At 42.3% G+C, this 20,859-nt stretch overlaps 1 protein-coding gene across 18 annotated transcripts in view; it reads right to left on the bottom strand.

Moving 5' to 3' along the window:
* CELF2 (CUGBP Elav-like family member 2) overlaps positions 1–20,859 on the bottom strand; it is a 618,606-nt gene that overhangs the window by 125,607 nt on the left and 472,140 nt on the right. For all 18 annotated transcript variants that reach the window (XM_090041759.1, XM_090041747.1, XM_090041762.1 and 15 more), the window contains one exon: positions 685–767. In XM_090041759.1, coding sequence (XP_089897885.1) covers positions 685–767 — 83 coding nt within the window. The remainder of the gene's footprint in view (positions 1–684; positions 768–20,859) is intronic.

The following is a 20,859-nucleotide window of genomic DNA, read 5'->3' as shown; positions in this document are numbered from 1 at the left end:
CTTAACAACTTCCTTATCAACCTTGAAATGCAGTGCTTTCTACACCTGTAATTAGAATTTAAAGAGGACAGAATTTCACAGATGGTTTAAGTCGCCCAATAATATAAGCCCATCTATTGTCACTACCAGTGTGAAGTATCAGTGGGAATGGATTGCTAAGAACACCAAAATGAAACGGGATGGCATTTTGAATACCACCGTACTCTACTAATTGTCTGCTGTACGTCAATGCGTGACATTCAGAGTAATTGGCAGTCAATGGTTTCGAAACCATTGTGAAAGTTACACTGCACCTGTGCTGAGTACATGTTTTTAACCACACCCTGTTTGAAAAAGAACCCCGGTGGGTAAAGTTTTACTTTCCTTTTTCTTTTCTTGTCCTTACTTTCCTTTTCTTTAAATGTTAGCTCCCTTTACACTCCAGCAGCTGCTGCTAACAGTAGAATCCACTATTATTTCCAGCTAGGAGACATTCTATAGAAAAGCAGCTTTCTTCAGAGCTAATGCCATTGCTACTGGACCAGCCAGTTGGCATAGTTACTGTATGTGAACCATCAGGTCAAGAACCTTCTCTTGAAAAGATCAAAGTCATTTGGGGCACTAAGAGCCTATAACTAGCATCTTCAGCTAAGGGGCTATTTTCCAGCAATAAAGTGATTAGGATCAAAAAGTAAATGTACTCACCCCAGGTAAAGTTTTAATATTGTGCAGTGCATTCTGTGCCTCAAGTGCAGCTTTTCTTGTATAAAATGTTACGAAACAACAACCTAGAGAGAGAAATGAAAAGCTTTCAGAAATTAACCAGAATGGTTTGCAAGAGCACAATAGGAAAAAAAATGATTGAACAATTGTATTATGAAGGCTGAAAATGCGAATTATAATGAGCCTGCATGACTGACAAGAATAAAAAGAATCTTTTATTGTTTAAAATAAAAAATATATCACCCACATGCGTTGTATCCATAGCACACCTACCTCTTCAGCAGGCTGTAACCACTTTGCGATTAACTTAACCAAAATTCAGTCAACTCCAAAGTGTAAACAAAGTTAAATTTTCCTCAAGGACCCATTAAAGTGCGATTATAAAGCAGCTTGAAAGCTCAGAGTGGTAAAGATTTGCCATTGCAGCCCAGATGGAAAACTGGATTAAAAGGAAGCCCTCACTTAAAGGAATACATACATATGTGCTGATGCTTTGTGGTAAACAAGGCTTTCTGGTAAATTGTGCAGAGCTGGGGGCACCATGATCAGGAGTGTCTCATTAATGAGAAGTAATTTAGCCTGCAGGAGAGGTCCATACTGAAGAGATACAGGAGACAGCTGCTGGATGAGGGTGCTGATCAGTTGTTTGCTAGCTGCACACATGCCTAGTCCTCACTAGTTCTTCTATATTTTCCTCTAGACTACCAGTTTTAATGTATACCTCTTGGGCTATGTCTCCACTGAAGCTGAAGGTATAATTGTAGGTAGGTAATGGCTAACAGAGGTAACCATGGGCTCTGACAGATGTGCAGGCCCCCGCTTTAACTCATGGTGCTTTACAGAAAGTGCTATGAGTTACAGCATCACCCTGCCCCAACAGATGTTGTCCTGCTGGGGTGGTGGGAGGGGTGGGGGAATCAAGCCTGCCAGCAGGTGAGCATCCAGCTGAGAGCCACCCCTCTCCCCAGCCCTGCCATCTGGTTGGGGAGTGAGGTAGGGGGAGGCCGCAAAATGGAAAGGCTGTGATCCACCTGCCCCCACTCCAGCTTAGGTCGGGCAAACCCCAGATGGCAGCTCACTGCTGCTTGCTTTCCTCTCCCGCCTCTGTCCTCCCGTCCTGCTGACAGCTCCAGGGATGTGGCTGGGCTAATGCAGCCCCAATCATGCAGCAAATTATCCCGAGGGATCACAAGTTCCCTAAGGTGCTCTAAAGCAGAGCACCTTCATTTGATAGCTCATTTGAGGAGGGTTCATTTTTTGCATGATCAGCTTCAAAAGCGTTCTGCAGTTGTGCATGTGCCACAGCACAGCTGTAGATTGACTTCAGGGGGCCAGTTGCACAAAAAATATAACTTCTGTCTGCACCCCACAGAAGCAAACATGGGACAGTGGTAAACTTAAGTATAAGCTAGCAAACTAACTATTAATTTGAAGATCTTGGTAGGTTTTCAAAGCTGATGTTTATGACAGAACATTTATTTTTATGTGCTATCTAGATTAAAGCTACTTAGGTACCCGGGTTGCAATCACATCTTTGGTAATGATACAGACAGACTTCAACAGACAAAACACGAACTCTCATCCTTGAAATCAGGTTGCATATGTATTACGTGCGGGCCTGGAGCCAGTCTTGTGAACATTGTGCCTCAGCATTCCAGCAATACTGGAATAAATACACTGACCTATTTCAGGGGGATGCACAGAGGAGCTTTCAGTTCAAAGGCACTACACACAGAAGCAAAAAGGATTATTTCATATAGATCAAAATTTTGCTTTACTCGATATTTTACACATACATATTTTCCTATGGATTCAGAAAACAATCCTCATGGTGCAGCTACAAACATGGATTTCCAGGAAGTTCAGAGGCTCTCCAAAAATGCACAGAAAACAGAAAAAATGTCCAGAATCATGAACATCTATAGCAGCCTTTTTGTTCCCAGAATTGATGAATGTAAGGCAAGGTGTGGCAGAGGAAAGATGATTTGCCTTCTGGGTGGCAAATGGGCACAAAGATATCAACTCCATTCGACCCCTGCTTACTAAAATGATGTTATATGTTATAACAGGTCTTCTAGTCTCCACTTACAGCGGTAAACAGGATGCCGGAGAGAGAAGAGCCAGCAAATAATCTTAGTTTGGAGAGTGGCGAGGGCTGGCACCTCAGTCCGGAAGAAAGGTTTAAATTCTCAAAATTCTCCCTCCTGCCACCGTCTTGCTTGGTTAAACAGCACATTATGCCCTGAGCACTCCCTGAGGCTTTCAGCTGGGCCAACAATGAACGTTACCTTTATAACAAAGTAAAGGTAATCTTGTATTCCTAGGCGGACTACAAGGACTTTGTCCTCTAACACAGAAGTGCACTCAAAGGCAGTATAACGCGCTGAGAAGCAAGCAATGTAGACTAAACACTGTTGGGAAAAACATCTTTCATAAACAGGTGCTAACCAAGTCCCTTAAAATTTAAGTATTTACAAAACCGGCAATTATTTCAGTCAACTAATGGTCATTCAGTAGGAATTTCTAAATCAGTCAGGGTCTGGTTTTTGAGGCTCATGATATTACAGGAGCTTAAAAATCTTCCAGTCTGATGGCAGGCTTTGTGATTTCAAAATTATTACTCCAGAACCAAAACTGAAAAATAAATGCTAGACTACATGCAATTGGTAACTAATACAAGGTGGAAATATGGCACCTGGTTTTCTTTATGTTGCTAATTAATTTAATATTGCACTTTTATTCACAGCTTCTTCCACTATTGGCCTGTGGGTATGTGCCATTTGTGATCACTTTGTGACTGCTTTGTTTTTTCCACACATGGCTAAATGGGGGTGGGAGGGAAGGGCAGGGGCAGCTTCAAGTCCACCTAGATGGGAAGTTAATATTGGAGTGTAACTCAATAGGCAAAAAGCGTAAGATCTGTCAGTTTGGTACTGTTTCAAGGAACCTGAATCAGAAAGCTGTGCAGAGTGAGAGAGGATGAACTGATAAATTATCCTGAATCAGCTACTTATGGTAATTCCAGCAAAGAGTGTTTAGAAATGGCATCTAAAGGGGAAAAGAGTGTGAAGAACGAACGGGAGAATGAAGCAGCACACGGAACAACACGCAAATATTAGGCAGGTAGTTAGTCTCCATTGTCAGAATGGCCCTTTCTAATCTCATAACTTGTGGATCTAAAAACATCCAAAGATGAGCTTGCTTCATTTACTGAAATTTATTTAAACCTCCTTGACTTATTTTAAACTATGTGACAGTCATTGGTGTTTGGTTTTCGATAGGTCTTCCAAGAATACTGGGGATAGAAATAAAGGAATAGCAAACATCTTCCATCTCCTAAAGAAAATTTTACACAAAAGACTATGAGATTTCCAAGAAGCATTTACTGCTAGGATCATAGTTCCAAGGTACATATGGTTCCAAGTTACATAAACCTATGTGATTTGAAAGAGCAGATCTAGACCTAAAGGTGCGCATTTGTGCATAAAATTACTTTGTCTTGACATTACATGGCTAGGACAAAATGCAGAAGTCATCTTAGAATCTCTTCTGCGGAAATATGGGAAGGAGCAAACCCTATATACAAACGGAGTATTTTTTTGACCTAAAACTGACAGCTGCCTAATAGGATGCCAGGGATGCATTTTCCTTCTATTATTATTCCAAAGCAATTCATGCTACCTTTGGAAGATGAAGAGAAATCAGTGGTATCACTAGGAAAAAAACCCATAGTAAAACATACTGATATGGGTCTTCTTGGTCTTATTACAACCAATCAGCTGCACCTTGGCCTTTAAAACCAATGGAAACCAAAACAGAAATCTTTTGGCTCAGAACAGATGACAAAGTAGGTCCATTCTGGAGCCTGGCAATTGTGATGGAAAGAAGAGCTCTGCTAGAAATTTAGCTTAATTTAACTCTATTGTAAATTCATTTTTGACTATCTTTTGATTGTAAAGAAACTATACAATGTTAATACTACCCTCTCACCTCCCCCTCCAAACCAGGTTCTCCACCATGTTGGTGCAATGGCTGTTGTAACAGAGCACAGGGTGCTCTGTTACTCTCAGGGGTGTGGGCAGCAAGCAGGAAGCCTGCAGCTGCCTGTTATCCCAATCAGGCAATGCTGCCTGATTTGGAAACAGGGCCCAGCTGTTACATAAGGGCTTGGCCCTGAACAACAAAGCAGCAGGTGGCTGCCAGCCAGCCGGAGAACACCACCTGGCTGGAGCTGCTGCTCACAATGTCTTGGAGGTAAGGGAGAAACTAATGGGGACGGCAGGAGGCTCCTGGTCCTGGGCATGACTGGAAACTGCACCCTGCTGGGGAAGGGCAGTCTGATGTGACTATCCATGGCAGGACAGCCCCCCAGAAATGCTGTGAAAGACAGGTGGGGGCACCTGACAACCCCAGCCCCAACATCCCTGTGGTGGGTAGCTGGTCATTGCAGGGGAAGGGAACCAGGAGGTAGGTTCCAGGGGGGATGGGGCTTGGAGCCCTAGTCCCATAGAGAGGGGCTTGGAGCCTGATGTGAGGGGCCTGGGGCCCAGAGAGTCACTTGAAGCCCAGGATTGGGGCCTGCAGCACGAGGACAGGGCTTGGAGCCTGAGGATGGGGCGTGGAGCATTTGAAGGCTAGGTGTGTGCCACCAGACTGAAGGCTGGGTGTCAGGCCGTGCTGAGCTGGAAGTCGGGTGATGTCCCGCTGAAGCAGGGAGGTCTGGTGAGCCCCCGCTAAGCTATCAGGCGGGTGTCAGGCTAGACCAGCTGGAGGCCAGGCACTAGGCTGAGTAGGCTTGGGTTGGGTGTTAGGCCACAGAACATCTGCAAGGCATGGGGCATGATAAGGCATGGGATATGATAAGGAAGGGTTGGAGTCATGTACATAGGCCCTTGTCACCAGGGCAGGTAAAGGGCAGCCTCCTGCCTGATTAACATCCAGTAATTATTAACATCAAGGCATGGCAGGTAAGATGGGTGGGTAGGAAGACAAGTGGGAAGACCTACGTCTGAGACTGGCCCTGGGATGCCCACTTGTTACAGCTGTAACAGATGCCCTGCTGTCTTCATACAAAGACAAGATATTAGATGGATCATATGCATCTAGCTAGCTAACCCTGTATGGCATCAGGAATAGTAACAATGCTGTCTGAATGTACTGGAGAAAAGTCATAGAAGGGAGAGCATGACAGCAAACGATAAAATACCTTGTAAATGGGAGATAAACTTTGATGGACTAAGTGTCCAGACATAGGCTTTAAAATGCTTTATATCAACCCCTCAGCCTCCAAAAATATGGCCCCTAATTTGAGAATTTGGTATCAGAAAGAGCCGTGCAGCCCTGTGTCTGTGAAAAAGGTTGTGCTTTATCCTCTATGATGTATTCAATACACAAGTCTCTGTTCAGGTTGCCAAGGGCACCAATTAGTGCCAATGGCAGATTCTCTTTCTTTTGAGACGCTGATGGAAACAACTAGGATGGAAGCTGATTTCTTCAAGGTTAGAAGAAATACAAAGGCAGCAGAATATATGGATTTATGGTGCAGTGGGTGCATCTTCTGTATTTTTAAATGATAGTTTAGAAGTTCCAGGATATGGAAAATATAAGATGGAAACAATTCAAGACAAACAGAATTACAGAATCCACAACACAGTTGTGGCTGTGATTTCCACAGGTTGTGGACATAGTGGCAGGGACTGGGCAGGTTTTCTATATGACATGATATTTCGAATTAGACCAGCAGAATGGGATTTTCATGAGGATCTCAGTGACTTATGGCACTGATTTCCAACGAGACTTGAGCTTCCTGACTGACGTGTGTGAAATGATCCCCTAATTAAACAGGTTTGAGTATTTCAGCAGCAGACCAGTGGATGAAGACGATATGCAGAATTGCACAAAGGGGTCACAAGAGGTGCTGGGGGGTGTAAATACCTCAGCAGATGGCCAGAGGATAGGGTCAGAGGTGATTGCTTGATCATATCATCATTTCAAACCATTTCTCCCCTACCAAGCAAATGTTAATTGCTCAGAGAGGTCTTGTTTACATCCTTAGTTTGGGACTAACTCTGCCTCTCTCACAAAGGAACTGCCCTCCTTCTGGAGCAATGGCTGGCACATCCCAAGGCTTCTTTTAATGGCACCAGAATCTACGTAAAGAGGCAAAGAGGCTGAACTATTATGCCAGGATTTCACGCTCAAGTGAAGATGGCAAAGATCGTTTTACTCTGGGTGTGAAAACGTTCTTTTAAGCTTCAATTTATTCCTCCCCTTAAACTGAGCGCTTAGCTCCTGGTTTAAGGATACTGGGAATTACACATGTGCAAGAATAAGGAAATATAACCCTTAAGTTTTTGGCAGGAATTATAGAATTTGTTCTTCCAAATGCTCCGTTGTAATCATTTGGCTCAGAGAAGACTGCTGTGCAGATTTCCAAGGCCCAAACAACCATTTTGGATAAAGATGGGAGTGGGGCAGGGAGAGAAATATGGGGAAAAAGAAAACCAGTGACATATTTCTCGGTCTTGTTTTTGAGCTTTTATAGTTTTCAACTGTCAAAAATTGTCAATTTGAAGCTGTACTGTGTTGCACATATTATCACCTGCTGCCAGCATCTGAACTCTAACCATAGGGTATAGGAATACAAGAGCTTATCAGTGTGTCGGCAAGGGCTGCAACAACTTGAAAGTATGAAATCTGCTTTACCTTCTAGACTAATAAAATAAACACTTCAAAACAGCTATAATGATTATCTGGTGATTGAACTCTGTATTCTTTTAGCAAGTAACGGAATCCTAGCAGACAAATTCAATTCAAAATACATTCACATTCAGGACATCAACAAAGTCGTCATGTTGTGAACTGAAAATTCCTTTAAAGGCTGCGTTTGAATTCTAAGGGGCTGACAGATCAAGAGACTGAAGGCCCTGGAAGGCTAAATGAGTGAAGCCCCACTATGTTTCTTTCTTTCTGTGAATGAAGCTCACTTTTGTATAGACATTTGCAAGCAGAGCAGGTGCTGGCTTCACACAAGCTCAGAATCTCAATTGGGACACTGGCTTCTTGTCAACCTGGCACAGCTCATGTGAGTTTTAAGTCAAAGGAGGGTTTTACTCCAAGTGTTCTGCTCTTGATTTCGGCAGTTTCTCTCCCCCTCTCTCTCCCCCTTCCTCCTCCCCTGTTTTAAATATTACATTATGATTTAACAGGCTGCATTTATAAGGGTCTCTTGCATTCCAGCTGCACATGTGAAGACCGTAATACGTGCTTCGTGACTCTTGAGCAGCTGCCTGAACAGCACGACTCTCAACCAAACACACCATAACCTGCACTTGCAGTTTCCAAAAGGCAATTAAGATATCAAAACAGGCATTTCCATTAAATCCACAGACAAGACCTATCGCTACAGATACTAAAGTATGTGCTTGGGGGACAGTCGCTTTCACCTGCATTACGCCAAGGGAGAGGAGGAGGAGGGAGAGGGGGAGCATACAGAAGTGTAGGCTGCATTTGTACTGTTTCACAGATTATAGTGCAATTAGCTAAACACAACCAAGGACATCGCTTCAGCATTGTAAGAGTTGTTTAGAGTCATCAAGCCTAAGCTTTGGTTTGGTTATTTTATACTGTATTTCTAACCGGGCCATGCAAAACACACGTTGAGACAAGTGAGAGAAGGCTGAGAGGGAAGGGTCTGGAATGAAAGGAATATAATACATTTGGAAGGTGAAATCAGATTGTTTCAGTGCTCTCCCTCAGCATAAAAAACAAGGTGGTGGAGTCAGAGACACATTATTGCTTTCAACCTTTACCATGCAGTTCTACAATATATGAATTAGTTTGGGCATACGATGGGGACCTTTCACTCCTGAAGCAATCAAACAGATAGAACGGCCATATTCTGCAGAAATCAACCTTTAATGATGCTCCATTCCAATTAGCTCAGGTTTTTAGAGTTCGATATAATTGGCACCCTGATGGAAACCATTTTACCAATCTGGCCACCAGCCAGGAAGGAGAAAAGCCACTCATTCCCAATTCTAATGGTGCCGCGTTTTACAGCACTGCCATTTATGATATTAAAACACTGCCTGGCAGTGGAGACGGCTTGTATTCCAGCTGAGTTCACAATTAGACTCTGCAGAGTTCAACACCTGTGCTTTCTCTGCTCCTTTCCCTCCGCTTCTTTTGGCTATAACATCCAGGATGAAGGTAAGGCAGGGTGACACCTCGGAGACTAACTGGTGCTATACTGTCCCTACCTTCTTCCTGCTCTCAGACCAACACTGCTAACCACCTCTCAACATCTAGGATGGCAATATCAGCTGTACGATGCTTTGAACACCCTCTAACACATGATAACACGAGTGCTCCAGACCTGTAACAGCCCTGTAAGCGGCCGCTGGTGAAAAACGATCCCACAGAGCTCAATTTTTTCTTTCCATCCCTGGTAAGTTATGACTGCATTTCTGTTAATTGGCCACAAGTCCTAGTTTCCTGTCAGCCCTCAGCTGCATTGGGGAGTTCTTTTGGAAGAGTCACACTCTGTCATTTCCATACCCTTGTGAATACAAATGCTCTCTATAAATGTCCTCTGCCTGGAAAATTGAGGTCTTTTTTTTTTGACCTAGATTAAATCTGCTGCATTTTCAAGCCTTTTGGGAAAGCAACTAAGAACTAATATGCACTGGCTCGTGTGCCACAACACTACTCCATCCATTATTATGTAAATTCTGACTAAAGTGCAACAGAGATAGAAAAGATATCAAGGACAAAATTACTAGAATCTGCTTTTTCTTGCTCTCTGAAATAAGCCACTTACATTAAACAATTTTAGACGCCTAATAGCTGTAAAATGTATCTGAAGAATTTTAATGTAAATTTTTCATATAGGACAATCATAGCTTTTAGCAGATATTCTTGAACTCTCAGGCTGTATGCATAATGAATGGAGAGCATGCTTCCATTCATTGCGAGCATGCTTGCATTATAAGGAGCTGCCTGTTAGTGTGAGAAGAAAAGGGGCAAGTCCTGTATCTGCAACTTGACAATGCCGTTTGACATCTGCAGTGTGTGACAATGGGTAAAAAGGAGATTCAGAATTAGAAATTTTGGATCCCGTCAGGTGAGAAATGAAGCCTAACTTATCCACGGAGAAAAAAAGAGTCAGATTAATTACATGAAGCAGCCTGATGTTATCAATACCTAATCGGATACCCAAAGCAGTTGCCTTTCCATCTTGGAAGGTGCTCTTGGCAACACCGGTCCTGGTTAATTTGTGGCTGGATAGCTTCCAGTATAAAATGACCTGCTGTTGTGCCACTAATGATTCGGTAGGTGGCACTCTATTTCTGGAGTCAGCCCTAAACCCTTGCCTGCACTTAAAAAAACACTTCAATCATATATGAAATGTTTTCCCAGTTCTGGTGTAGCTGAGTTCCCATCTGCTGAATGCCTCCTTGCTCCTATTTCAATACCCACATGAAATGTATCAATAATTAATATGAATTAAACACAATCCTAGGTATTTCCTTTAATGCATTTTCTAGTACATCTTACCTAGTTTGCGTTCTGTTTACACTACTAGCTTTTTGAGGCAAGTGCCACTTCTAATTGGAGCCTTACGTGGTACTAAAAACATTAGCAGTGCTAATAACAAAAAATAGTGTGGATCAACCAGTGAGTAAGGCAAGAGAATAGGTTTAGGACATGACGATTCAATACATAGCTCTGTTACAGGCTTTCTGTGCATGACTGGGAAAGTCACTTCGTCTCTTTACTGCATTCTCTTGTGTTGAATGGGAAAGACAATACTTTATGTCTCCTATAGCTGTAATAGCTGTAAATAAGGATGGTTTTTTACTATATGCAGGCCCTGGCACAACAATGCCTCGTTTTTCATTGAGGTACCACCTGGGTACTACTCAGATGCAAACAAATAATCATTAAGGCTAGGGACATAAACTGGCATCGGAAACCAATATAAATTCAAATCCATAACACAACAGAAGTTCAGGGCACATAAATTGCTTTCAAAATGGCCCAAACTGGTTTAAGATAAACCTGGATGGATGTAGTATCAGCCTTAATTTATTTACGTTACATCCGTTTATTCAACTTCTGTCTCAGAGCCCCTCCAGATTCAAGTTAACTCACAGTCCCCCGGCATCCCAGGATACTTTGCACCTCCCCTATAAAACTCTCCTTACAGAGTGGGCGGGCTAGCCTTGGCCGAAGCTTTTTGCTCCAGCAAAGCAGGGAGGCATGCTCTAGCGCTCTCAACTTTTCGCCTGGGCCACTACAGGCACATGGCTGCATTTCCAGAATCAGAAGTGAATGTCTGTTCACTTGCTTATCAGTTCAATCTATGCAGCTTAAACTAACCTGCGAAGATTGAATCGATTCAGCCTCAGGCTTTTTGACTGTCTGTACTTAGCCTAACAAATCATGCTTTGATAAAACTGAAGTCCCGATATTGTAGTCAATTAAAGATCACATGGCTCTTATGCCTTGCTTTATTTTCCGTTAATTTTTTCCATCTTTTCTTTTCCCACTCCTACCCTTAACCATCTTACATTCTCCTGACAGAACACCCCTTCCCCTGGGTGGTCTGCCAGCAGATGTTCCCTTCCTACGGGTCTCAGGTAACAGGTTTGGGGTCACTGGATTTCAAAAGAGTTTAAACCTTCTTAGCCCTCCTACAGTCCCTTTCAAAGGTTGTAAACCTTTTTTCTTCCCACTCTCCTGCTAAAAATAAGTCCATGGAAAGATCAGAAAAACTAAGGGTCAGAGTTTGAATCTTGGGAAAAATGAAATCTCTGCCCCATTATTAACCACTGCGTTAATGGGTTGGGGAGGGAGGGGGGAAACAATCTCAGTTCAAATCCTGCACAAAGGGGCAGCCCTTCACAAACAAATCTAAATGGGGATATTTCCCTAATGTTGCAGGATACTATCTGTGTAGCATTCACAGGCCTAGATTCACAGTAGCAGTGAATGAAAATCAAGTGTCCTGTATCTCTTCTCTCCTGTATCACTGTTCCAAAGACGTATTTAAAAGACAAGGCAAAGGAATGGGTGTTGCTTCTCCCCCATTTCTAGCCCATCACTTTACTCGGAAATATAATTCCTAACAGAGCTATTCACTGTGGCTCTGGAGAAACTTTTGCAGTTCAAAATACCAGGTCAGTAACGGGGTGACTTTAAAATGAAAATTGCTCTGAATATCTCACACAATTGCCATAAAGTAATCCCTGCATTCATTCCTGACAAAAAGGGCTTCCCCCCCCTCCCCGTGGAGCAGGGGGAGGAAGGGAAGAGGGGGGAAACAAAATCCAAAACAGAAATATAAAACTTCAGGACTTCATCACAAAATCCCTGAATATCTGGACAGTAAACAGCAGTTCGTATTGACAATGTATACTGCCATTGTGAAAAGCTAGGCTTTCCAAGCAGAATCGGATTTCTCTAGTAAAATGAGAACAAAGCTGTTTAATAGGCTAGTCATGAATAACCCAGTAACCAAATAGGACTTCTTTAGAAATATCTTACTAACTCATTTAACCTCAGTTGACATCATCAGGGATTTATAACTGCTAAATTGGTATGTTTTATCATTGTATTGGATTGCTAGAGTGTCAGAACAGGCTCTCTCAAATACCCTCTCTCAATAACCAGTTAATTTGATAGAAATGGGGTTACAGACTATGAAGTCTCCTTATCCTGAAGAATTAAAACTGATACGTAATTATAGATTGGATCATGTCACAGATCAGCATGAATCCAGGACTGCCTGCCACATCCTGTTTTCAAAAATATGTTCAGAGGCCTGCAAATTGAAAGGCTGGTATTAATACACGTTTCTTTCACTTAGAGGGTACTGCAGCTTAATATAATCGTTACATTATGGGGCTCAATTTAAATCCCCAACGAGAAATTCAACCTTAGAGGCGTCTAGGTATGAGAACCCCTCCAATTATGAGCCATCTTCTCCCATTCTTCCCCACTGCTCCAGAGCTCTGGACTTATTCTTCTCGGAAAGGAGGCTAAATTTACTAATGCAAAGTGACAAAGAAGGGAGAGTAACAGGAGACAAAAAAATCAGGAGAGGAAAGAGAAGTGCTGCTGGAAACCCACAGGAATGCACTGTTGTGGGTCTGCTCCTTCCCCACAAACACAGTGGCTCTCCTGCTTACAGCTCTTTCTTGGAGCTTAGGAGTACTGCATTAATTTTTCTGTCACGTTGGACAAGGGATTTGACACCTAGCTGCTCCTATAAATCCCACTAGGAATTCATCGACATCTTTAGGCACCGACCTACCTTTCAGAATCTGGCCCCTGGCTAGTTCCCGAGTTCATCGTCTATACAGTGAGAATAATAGTACCTTGGCACCCCACAACGGGTCTTGCGTAGACTGAGTTTTCAAAGGTGTTAGGTACTCAAACATTACAATAATGGGAATCGTAAATGAGTTAAAATAGAGGTGGTTTGATTTTGAGATAGGTTGCGTTTCCCCCCAGGCAACTGCTGGTCAACTATACTTCTGCTAACAACTTACATACAGGCAAAGGAAGGAATTTCTAAAAACAAATATAGAGCATCTTTCAAAGGAATAGCAGGGGGAGGTTAAAGAAGTGAAACAGTTCCTCCAATTGCCCCGAGTGTATCACAGTAAATATCCCTGGCCCCATCAAGTCATATTTTACTGCTATGACTCTCATAGCCAGTCAACGGACTACATCCTCAGCTGGTCAAAGAAACCACCAAGATTGGCATCACATAAGGTTACGACAAACCCACTCCCTCCACTACACCTCCATTACACGGTGTTTATTTGTGAGAGAATCCCTCTTCAAAATGAGCAGCTATTGTCCTATCTTCCCATTCAGATTTAAAACCCCACCATTTGTCTGAATATGTCATGCTCTCCCTGAATAAGACCTATCTGGAAACTTTAAATTTATTCCTGACTTGAGTATTATACACCTCTACATGCCTTTCACTGATTTCAGGCATTCAGAGTTTCACTCTAGAAGGGTCATGGCATATCTCAAATCTATCTCACATTACATGCACCTTCAAGCAGTGTTTGATCTACGAAGCTTCATTTTTCCTCAATTTGTTACAAGCGACACATTTTTTCCTCTATAAAACTGCTGCTTTTTTTGAAGCACACACGCGCGAGTGCTTGTGTGTGTGTGTGTATCTATCTATCTATCTATCCATCCATAATATGAACTTCCTTGCTGCTTCTTGCATCTTCTTTACTTGGGTAAAACTATTCTATGCAGATGGAGATACAACTCCACGGCGCCTTTGAACTGCAAAGACCACTCCTTACTTTGCTTTGAACTCTTGACAGTGCCCAAGGTCTTTCAAGGCAACACATTCTGCTTTCAGTAGCTTCAAACAGGGGAAGGCAAAGATATTGATAGGAAAGAGCTGCAGTGGATTATTTAGTTTTTGATTGTTTGATGTTCCTGGAAATAAAAAAAAAACCCCAACACAACAGAGCAGTGTAACTGAAGAAGCATATTCTCCACTCGAGTGTCTTCCTAATTAATTGTTTAGATGAGTACTAAAATAAATGCAGCAACAGCAAAGATAAACAGAACACTTTAGCAATAAAGCCATATATTTGTGCATGCACACAAAAAAGAAATGGCGGTGTTTAATGAGGACAGGCGGAGAGAAGAAGGGCACACAATCCAGTGAGAAGTATTCAGCCCTTGTTCAAATTGTTTCCTAAGCATCTGTGGATAGGCTTCTGGTCCAAGATCTCAGGTCTTTTTTGCAGCCTCCTAGGTCTTGAGACACCTACACCTTTAGGAAGGGCATATGAACAGTGTAAAAACTTTCCTGATTGGTTGTTCCTCTTAATATTTCACGCTGCCCAAGTAGCTCCGCAGAACAAGGAAGATGTCAGTGGTCAAAGTGATCTTAAACTAAACTTGCTTTTTATTTTTATTCAATGAATCGACTAATGTAAAATCAATGAAGTCAGTTTCTTGGGTATGTAATAGTTGCTGCTGAATGGATAAAATAGCCAAGATGATTCATGCAGCCTTTTTCTTGTGGTTGGAAAATGAACAAATACAGATGATCACATAAATACCAGAGGAATACATTTTTATTGTCTTACTAATTTAAAAAAACAGTTTTCATTAAATCAGAAAACATAGAGAAGAGAAAAGATTTACGAATTCATCTAACTTGTTCCCCTCCCAGACAGCACAGGGGCATCCAATTCGAATTTTTCAAAGTTTCATCTAGTCCAATTATCCCTTCATGGAGATTATTAGTGCTTCCTTTGAGACACCATTCCACCATCCATTAAACATCCATATTATGCAATTATTTCTAGAGTTCAGGTTACATTTATTTCATTTTATGCCATTATTCAAGTGATATCCTTTTGAATCATCCTGGAAAATACAGCTATGTTGCAATGTCTATTTACACAAGTGCTTAATTTCAAACAAATTAAAAAACTGCATTAATCATATAATGCTTTATGCTAGTCTGGACTTTAACTGATTGATGACTTCTTTTTAACAATAGTCACCTAGATAAAATTTGGAAAGTTGCCCAGCAAAAAGGGCGAAAAATGTTATAAGTTATATGTATACACACTAGGGGTGTGCGAAACGGGCCATATTTGATTTGGATTCAGATTCAGCCCAAATCGGGGACAGTTATTGTATTTGATGATTCGGATCACTGTCCTGATTCCATTTGGCTGAATCCAAATCTGAAGATTAGAGATGCTGATTTGGAGAATCAGTGATTTGGCCGTAGACACAGCTTTAAATGTTTTTTCTACATACGTCGAGGTACCAGGCATGGCTCGTGAACACTGTGATGGTGGGGTGGATGCAGTGCCCCACAGGAGCACGGGCAGGCCCCCCACGTGCTTGGCGGCAGACCCAGCAGTGGATTGGGAGTACTTCTGGTCCGCTTCCGGGTCTACTGCTGAGTTCACAGGGGATCACTCCCCCAAACCCCTCTGGCTCAGCGATGGGCCGTTGGGGGAGCCTGGGTACCTCCCCAGACCCAGGAGATGCCAGTTGCTGAGCAGGGGTGTGCAGGGAGGGTCCCCCATGTGCTCTGCAGTGGACTCAGAAGTGGACCAGAAGTGCTTCTGGTCCAGTTCTGGGTCTGCTGCTGAGCACGCTGGGGACCCACCCCATGCTCCTGTGGGATGCTCCACCTGCCCCACCATTGTGGCGTTGATGAGCTGCCTGGTACCTTGAGGTATGTAGAAACAACATTTAAAGCTGTGTCTGCGTGAGAATCATCGAGTCGCTCCGTTTCTCTTCAAATTGATTTGGAGGGTTCCAATTTGATTCGGAGAGATTAAAAGGTCTCTTGATTTGATTCTGATTTGGCGATTCGGCTGCCGAATCGGGCCAAATCTCTGCTGAATTGAACCAGCGACTAAAGCTTTGCACAGCCCTAATACACACACATGGATGCACAAATGATTATAATAGCATAAGACATGGATATTTTTATACATGTAATTAAATAAATACAGGAGTGATGGTGGTAGGGGGAATCGTATCAATACCACCTCCCATAATACCACATCTGATGAATCCAGTCCCAAGACTGGCTAACATATATAGGCCCCATTGCACTCCAAGCCGTTGTATCACGTACTTGGCACTTAATCAGAGCAAGATTTAGAATAAATCTATAGCAGTCTGTTTCCAAGTTATGACAAGAGAAGTATTTGGCTAGAGAGGTAAAGGCTCTATGAAATGATTGGCAACTTATCAAGACAGGAAGAGAAAGGGGTAAAAGAATGATTGGCAACTTAATCAGGGGGAGAGAGAAAAATAGACAAAAGGAACAAAAAGAGTGCCTAAACAGCTCTGTGTTGGCTCCTGCCGCCTGTCAAAGGTGGCCTTGACTAGGCAGTGGCAGGAGGGCTTACACTGAAGCATGTTTGCAGAGCGGATGAAACTATTCAGTGTTCCTTGTCATCAATAGCACAAGAATCCTGAATATATCTAATCACTTGCAGTAGAGGCATGGTTTTGTACAGCATTCTCTCTGGGTCACTGTGGCAGCTGCAGGAATGTGCCCAATGAGAGATCACAGATGTGCTATGTAAGGGTGCATCCCTTCCAAAAATTCAGAGCCCTTTTGATGGGTTACCCTGCTTCAGAAGACACAAAACTCCAAGGCCCTTCTTTTACAGCACATTTCCCCAGTCAAAACCCTTTGTTGGCTTTGCTTTTTGTTTGCATTACTGTCCTTTCTTCAGCAAGAGCAAGGGGAACAATAATGGTATTTTGCTAGCAATGTACCTGACTCACTAATATACATTACTAGCAAATTATGCATTGCACTTACCCAGCACCCTTTGTCTGAGGACCTCAGGGTGCTATTATATCTCCGAATGTTCATGCACAGCAAATAAAGAATATGGAATCATTTTAACTGATGGGGACACTGGGGCAACAGAGGGTGGGAGGTCAGATTTTCAAATGAGCTCAGCACCCACAAGCTCCCACAGAGAACACCCTCTGCTGAGCGCTCTGGAAAAAAACAGCTGTAGATAACTTCCTAAAATGTATGCCATGAATCAATAAAAGAGCTGCAAAGAGATCCCAGAAGTCTGAAATCCCTTTCTCTGCTATGCAAAGCTCTGATTGTGCAAGAGGCTCTGTATGGGGTACGGGGTTGCCTGCAGGGAGCTCCTGGCAAGAGATCAGGGCTGAGGTTCTTTGGACACCTTTATCCCTCAAGAATGTAAAGTTTAAAAGCATTTTCAAGCAAAGAGAGGTAGTTAGACATGTTGCTCTGAAGTCAGACAGAAGGCAGCACAGGTATTCACCTCATAGGTTCTCAACCTTTTTAGACATAGGGCACCCCCTGGAACATATTAGCTCTGGTTTTTCTCATTTTTTTGATTGTGGAAACATAATAGAGCAATTTTTCTGTTGCAAAGAACTTAGCCCACAACACATCAGAACATTTTAACACTGTGGATTCCTATTTGAAATCTCTGGGTCTATTATGTGAATCATGTTTGTAAACCTAACCGCGTGAACATCATGTGGCACCTCATAGCACCCTCAAAAGGATCTCAAGGCACCCTCATGGACAATCACTTTTATAGATGAACTAAATAAGATGTACATACAGCACAAGCTTTCATGAACTTGACTTCCCTTCATCACAGCATCTGATGAAGTGAACTGGAGTTCATGAAGGCATGTATTTGCTTCAAAGCAATGCAGAGTCTTCTCTTGGAGAGCGGTATTTCCTATTGTGGCAAGAAAGATGAGGAAGAATCAGCTAAATGTATAGCAAAATTATTTTTGAAATTGCATAATGCAGGCTTTCACTATAATGCATATTATAAGCTCTGACAGAGATAACCAAGCGATTACTTGTCAACCTTTTTTCATTTCATCAGTCTTAAAAGAATGGATAAAAACAACTTTTCATGTGCAACAGCAGGCTTCAGATTAGTCCTGCCGAGTTATCAAAAATGTGGAACTAAATATCAGACAAGGCCAATTTAAAATGATGAAACACTTATGAAGTCTGAAACAATTAGTCTGATTTACAATACAAGGCCTGACGCACTGGAGGTTAAGATCCAGTTTTGGATATTTAAAAGGGGAGACATTTTCATATATTACCCACAAATTATCACAGTCAGAATCAATTTTTCCAAAGATGAATATTCCAGAGTAACTTGTAAAAGATGTCTTTGGTAGATCTGCAAGATTCAAAGTTTATGGAAATTAATTACAGGCTCCGGAAAAAGGAGACTGGCAAGTATGGCATTTTCTACTGCAGGGTACTCCGCTGGTAGGCAGAAGGCGAATGAGGAGTAGCATCCTCTTGGACTTCTGTATCTTGCTAGTGGGAATTTGCTAAATGGATCTTGTTACTTCTCTCATCTGTGTGTGCACAACAGAGATTTTTGGCTACCATGAAGATCAATTTGGGAAGCTTTGCAATTTTCCCTTCAAGCTTTTATGAGAGCTGCTCCTAGGAAATGCTATTTGGCAAGACAGGTTTGCCATTGGCAGTTATTGTCATTCTGGGGTTGAGTTTGAAACAGCAATGCTTCCTCTGCCATTGAATATTTCTGTATGTCAAGATCCTAAGATAATGCTGGGTGTATCGCACTAAACTCTTTACACACTCTTCCTCTGCTCTGAAGCTCAGACAAAATCCACTTTCTGCTACACCCATGTAACTCTACTGAAGCCAAATTTATACTGAATCAAAACTTGGCCCACTGCTTACACTATAAGGACAAAGTACTGAACTGTAGGCGCTAGCAGGATGTAGTGAAAGGTATGGGATAAAGCAGCTTACATGACAATTTCTTTCATTAGGGATTCTCTTATGCAAGACACATAGACAATGGGTTTTTAAATGAAACTTCTGTTTAGCCATACTTAAGGGTATTAATATTTAGTATGACTGCATCTGTGAATGAAGACATTCAAAAAGGCATTATGTTTTCAACCTAGGTTAATAATAAGGCTATTTTTCCACCCACTCTTTGGCACAGCTGTAATGTTCTTGGCCTCAAGTGGGAGGCAATGTGGAACAGGGATTAGGAAGATAAATGATATACAACACACAGTGCCAGTTCACATAAAATATTACCAGATTGGAAATGACTGTTTACTGTCTCAGTGATTACATGACCACTTTTTCCACCCCCTTCCAGTGAACATACAGTGTGCTGAGCTGCTCTATGCCAATAAAGCTTAGCACATAGCACCTGGGTAATGACAAATTAATTTTTGACCTAAGCCTATTGAGGGGTCAGCCAAATTCTTAAGCAGAGTTTATCCCCTGTACTATTTTACATGATAGGAAGTGAAGCCCTCTCATTCGTCAACAATAGCATGGTGCTTAGGTGAGGAAACTATTCAGAAATAAATTGAGGGGGAAATAAAGACCCCAAAAGATGTCAAAAATGGCTTGTTCTTACAGTGCAATAAAAGAGTGGAAACCACTGCATATGGCCACATTTAAAAAAAACATGAATAAAGCACTTGGAAAGGCCCTAAAGAAAACAATAATGCATTTGGCTGGAAGATGAAATGGAGGAGCCAACGGCTCCTTTTCCACCTTTAACATCCACAGTTGATGCTGTAATGGGTCTGCATCCATTCGCTCTTCTGCTTAGTTCCTCTAACTGCTCTAGGAGTGACTGCTTGCAGGGGGGCTGGACCCGATGATCTTCCAAGGTCCCTTCCAGCCTATTTCCTACGAATCTTTGAATGCCATACTTTGCCTCTGGTCAGGTTGTTAGCAGCAAGCACTGAACCTGAAACCTGGGGTTCTTAGAGTATGAGTTTCTATAGTCTGAACTGCAGGAGCCAGGTCTACCGGCCAAGGTCATAACAGCCTCATCTACTTCTATCTGTGGCCTGGCAATTACTACAGGGAGACAGTGCACCACTAAATGGCTTACAGACATGCGCAGAACCTCTCAAGATGAGGCCCTAAGGATGCAGCAGGCCCTAGGAGCAGGTTAAGCAAATACTTGCCAGGAGCCGCTCCAGCCTCACTTCCCTATGACTCTAAGCTCAGGCACCAGACTGAAAACCGGTGGAGTCACCACCACAAAGACTTCAATTCATTTACTGAAACTGGTCCTCTCCTGTATTCCTTTTTGGCAAATCCTAGGTTTTTTCAGCCATAATAGGATAGGTATTTCTTCTAAACTTGATATACCTGGCCAATATTGGACCTTACTGCACTATAAAGTCAACAAAAGTTTTTCTAAATAATAGGAAACAATCATTCAAGTTGTTTTGGTTGATAGCTACAATAATTTCCAGATTATGATCAGCTATACCAGAGCTGAAATATTTTTCATCTCTATTATTATTGACAAAGCACCTTGATTTAATGGAGCAGCCACAGAGCTTTTTGAAACTCTCTTCCCCAAGGTCTTTCCCCTAAGCTGCAGTGGGGGGGGAAGGGGACTGCTTTTAAAGGGCTGCTTTCAGAACCAAAGCAGGTCTGTCTTCATTTAAAAAGTATATGGTTTGTTTATTGATTCAACAAAATATATCAACAGGCTTAAGCCCCGTTATAAGTCTTATGGATGGTCACTATTTATACAAGGATTCAGTCCCTCAAAAAATTCTCCTAAAGCAGTAAGT

This window comes from Crocodylus siamensis, chromosome 4, assembly GCF_052110815.1.
Source record: "Crocodylus siamensis isolate JL-2025a chromosome 4, ASM5211081v1, whole genome shotgun sequence".
Taxonomy (NCBI): domain Eukaryota; kingdom Metazoa; phylum Chordata; order Crocodylia; family Crocodylidae; genus Crocodylus; species Crocodylus siamensis.
The sequence above is the reverse complement of the archived record's forward strand: the minus strand, read 5'-3'. Positions and strand labels throughout refer to the sequence as shown.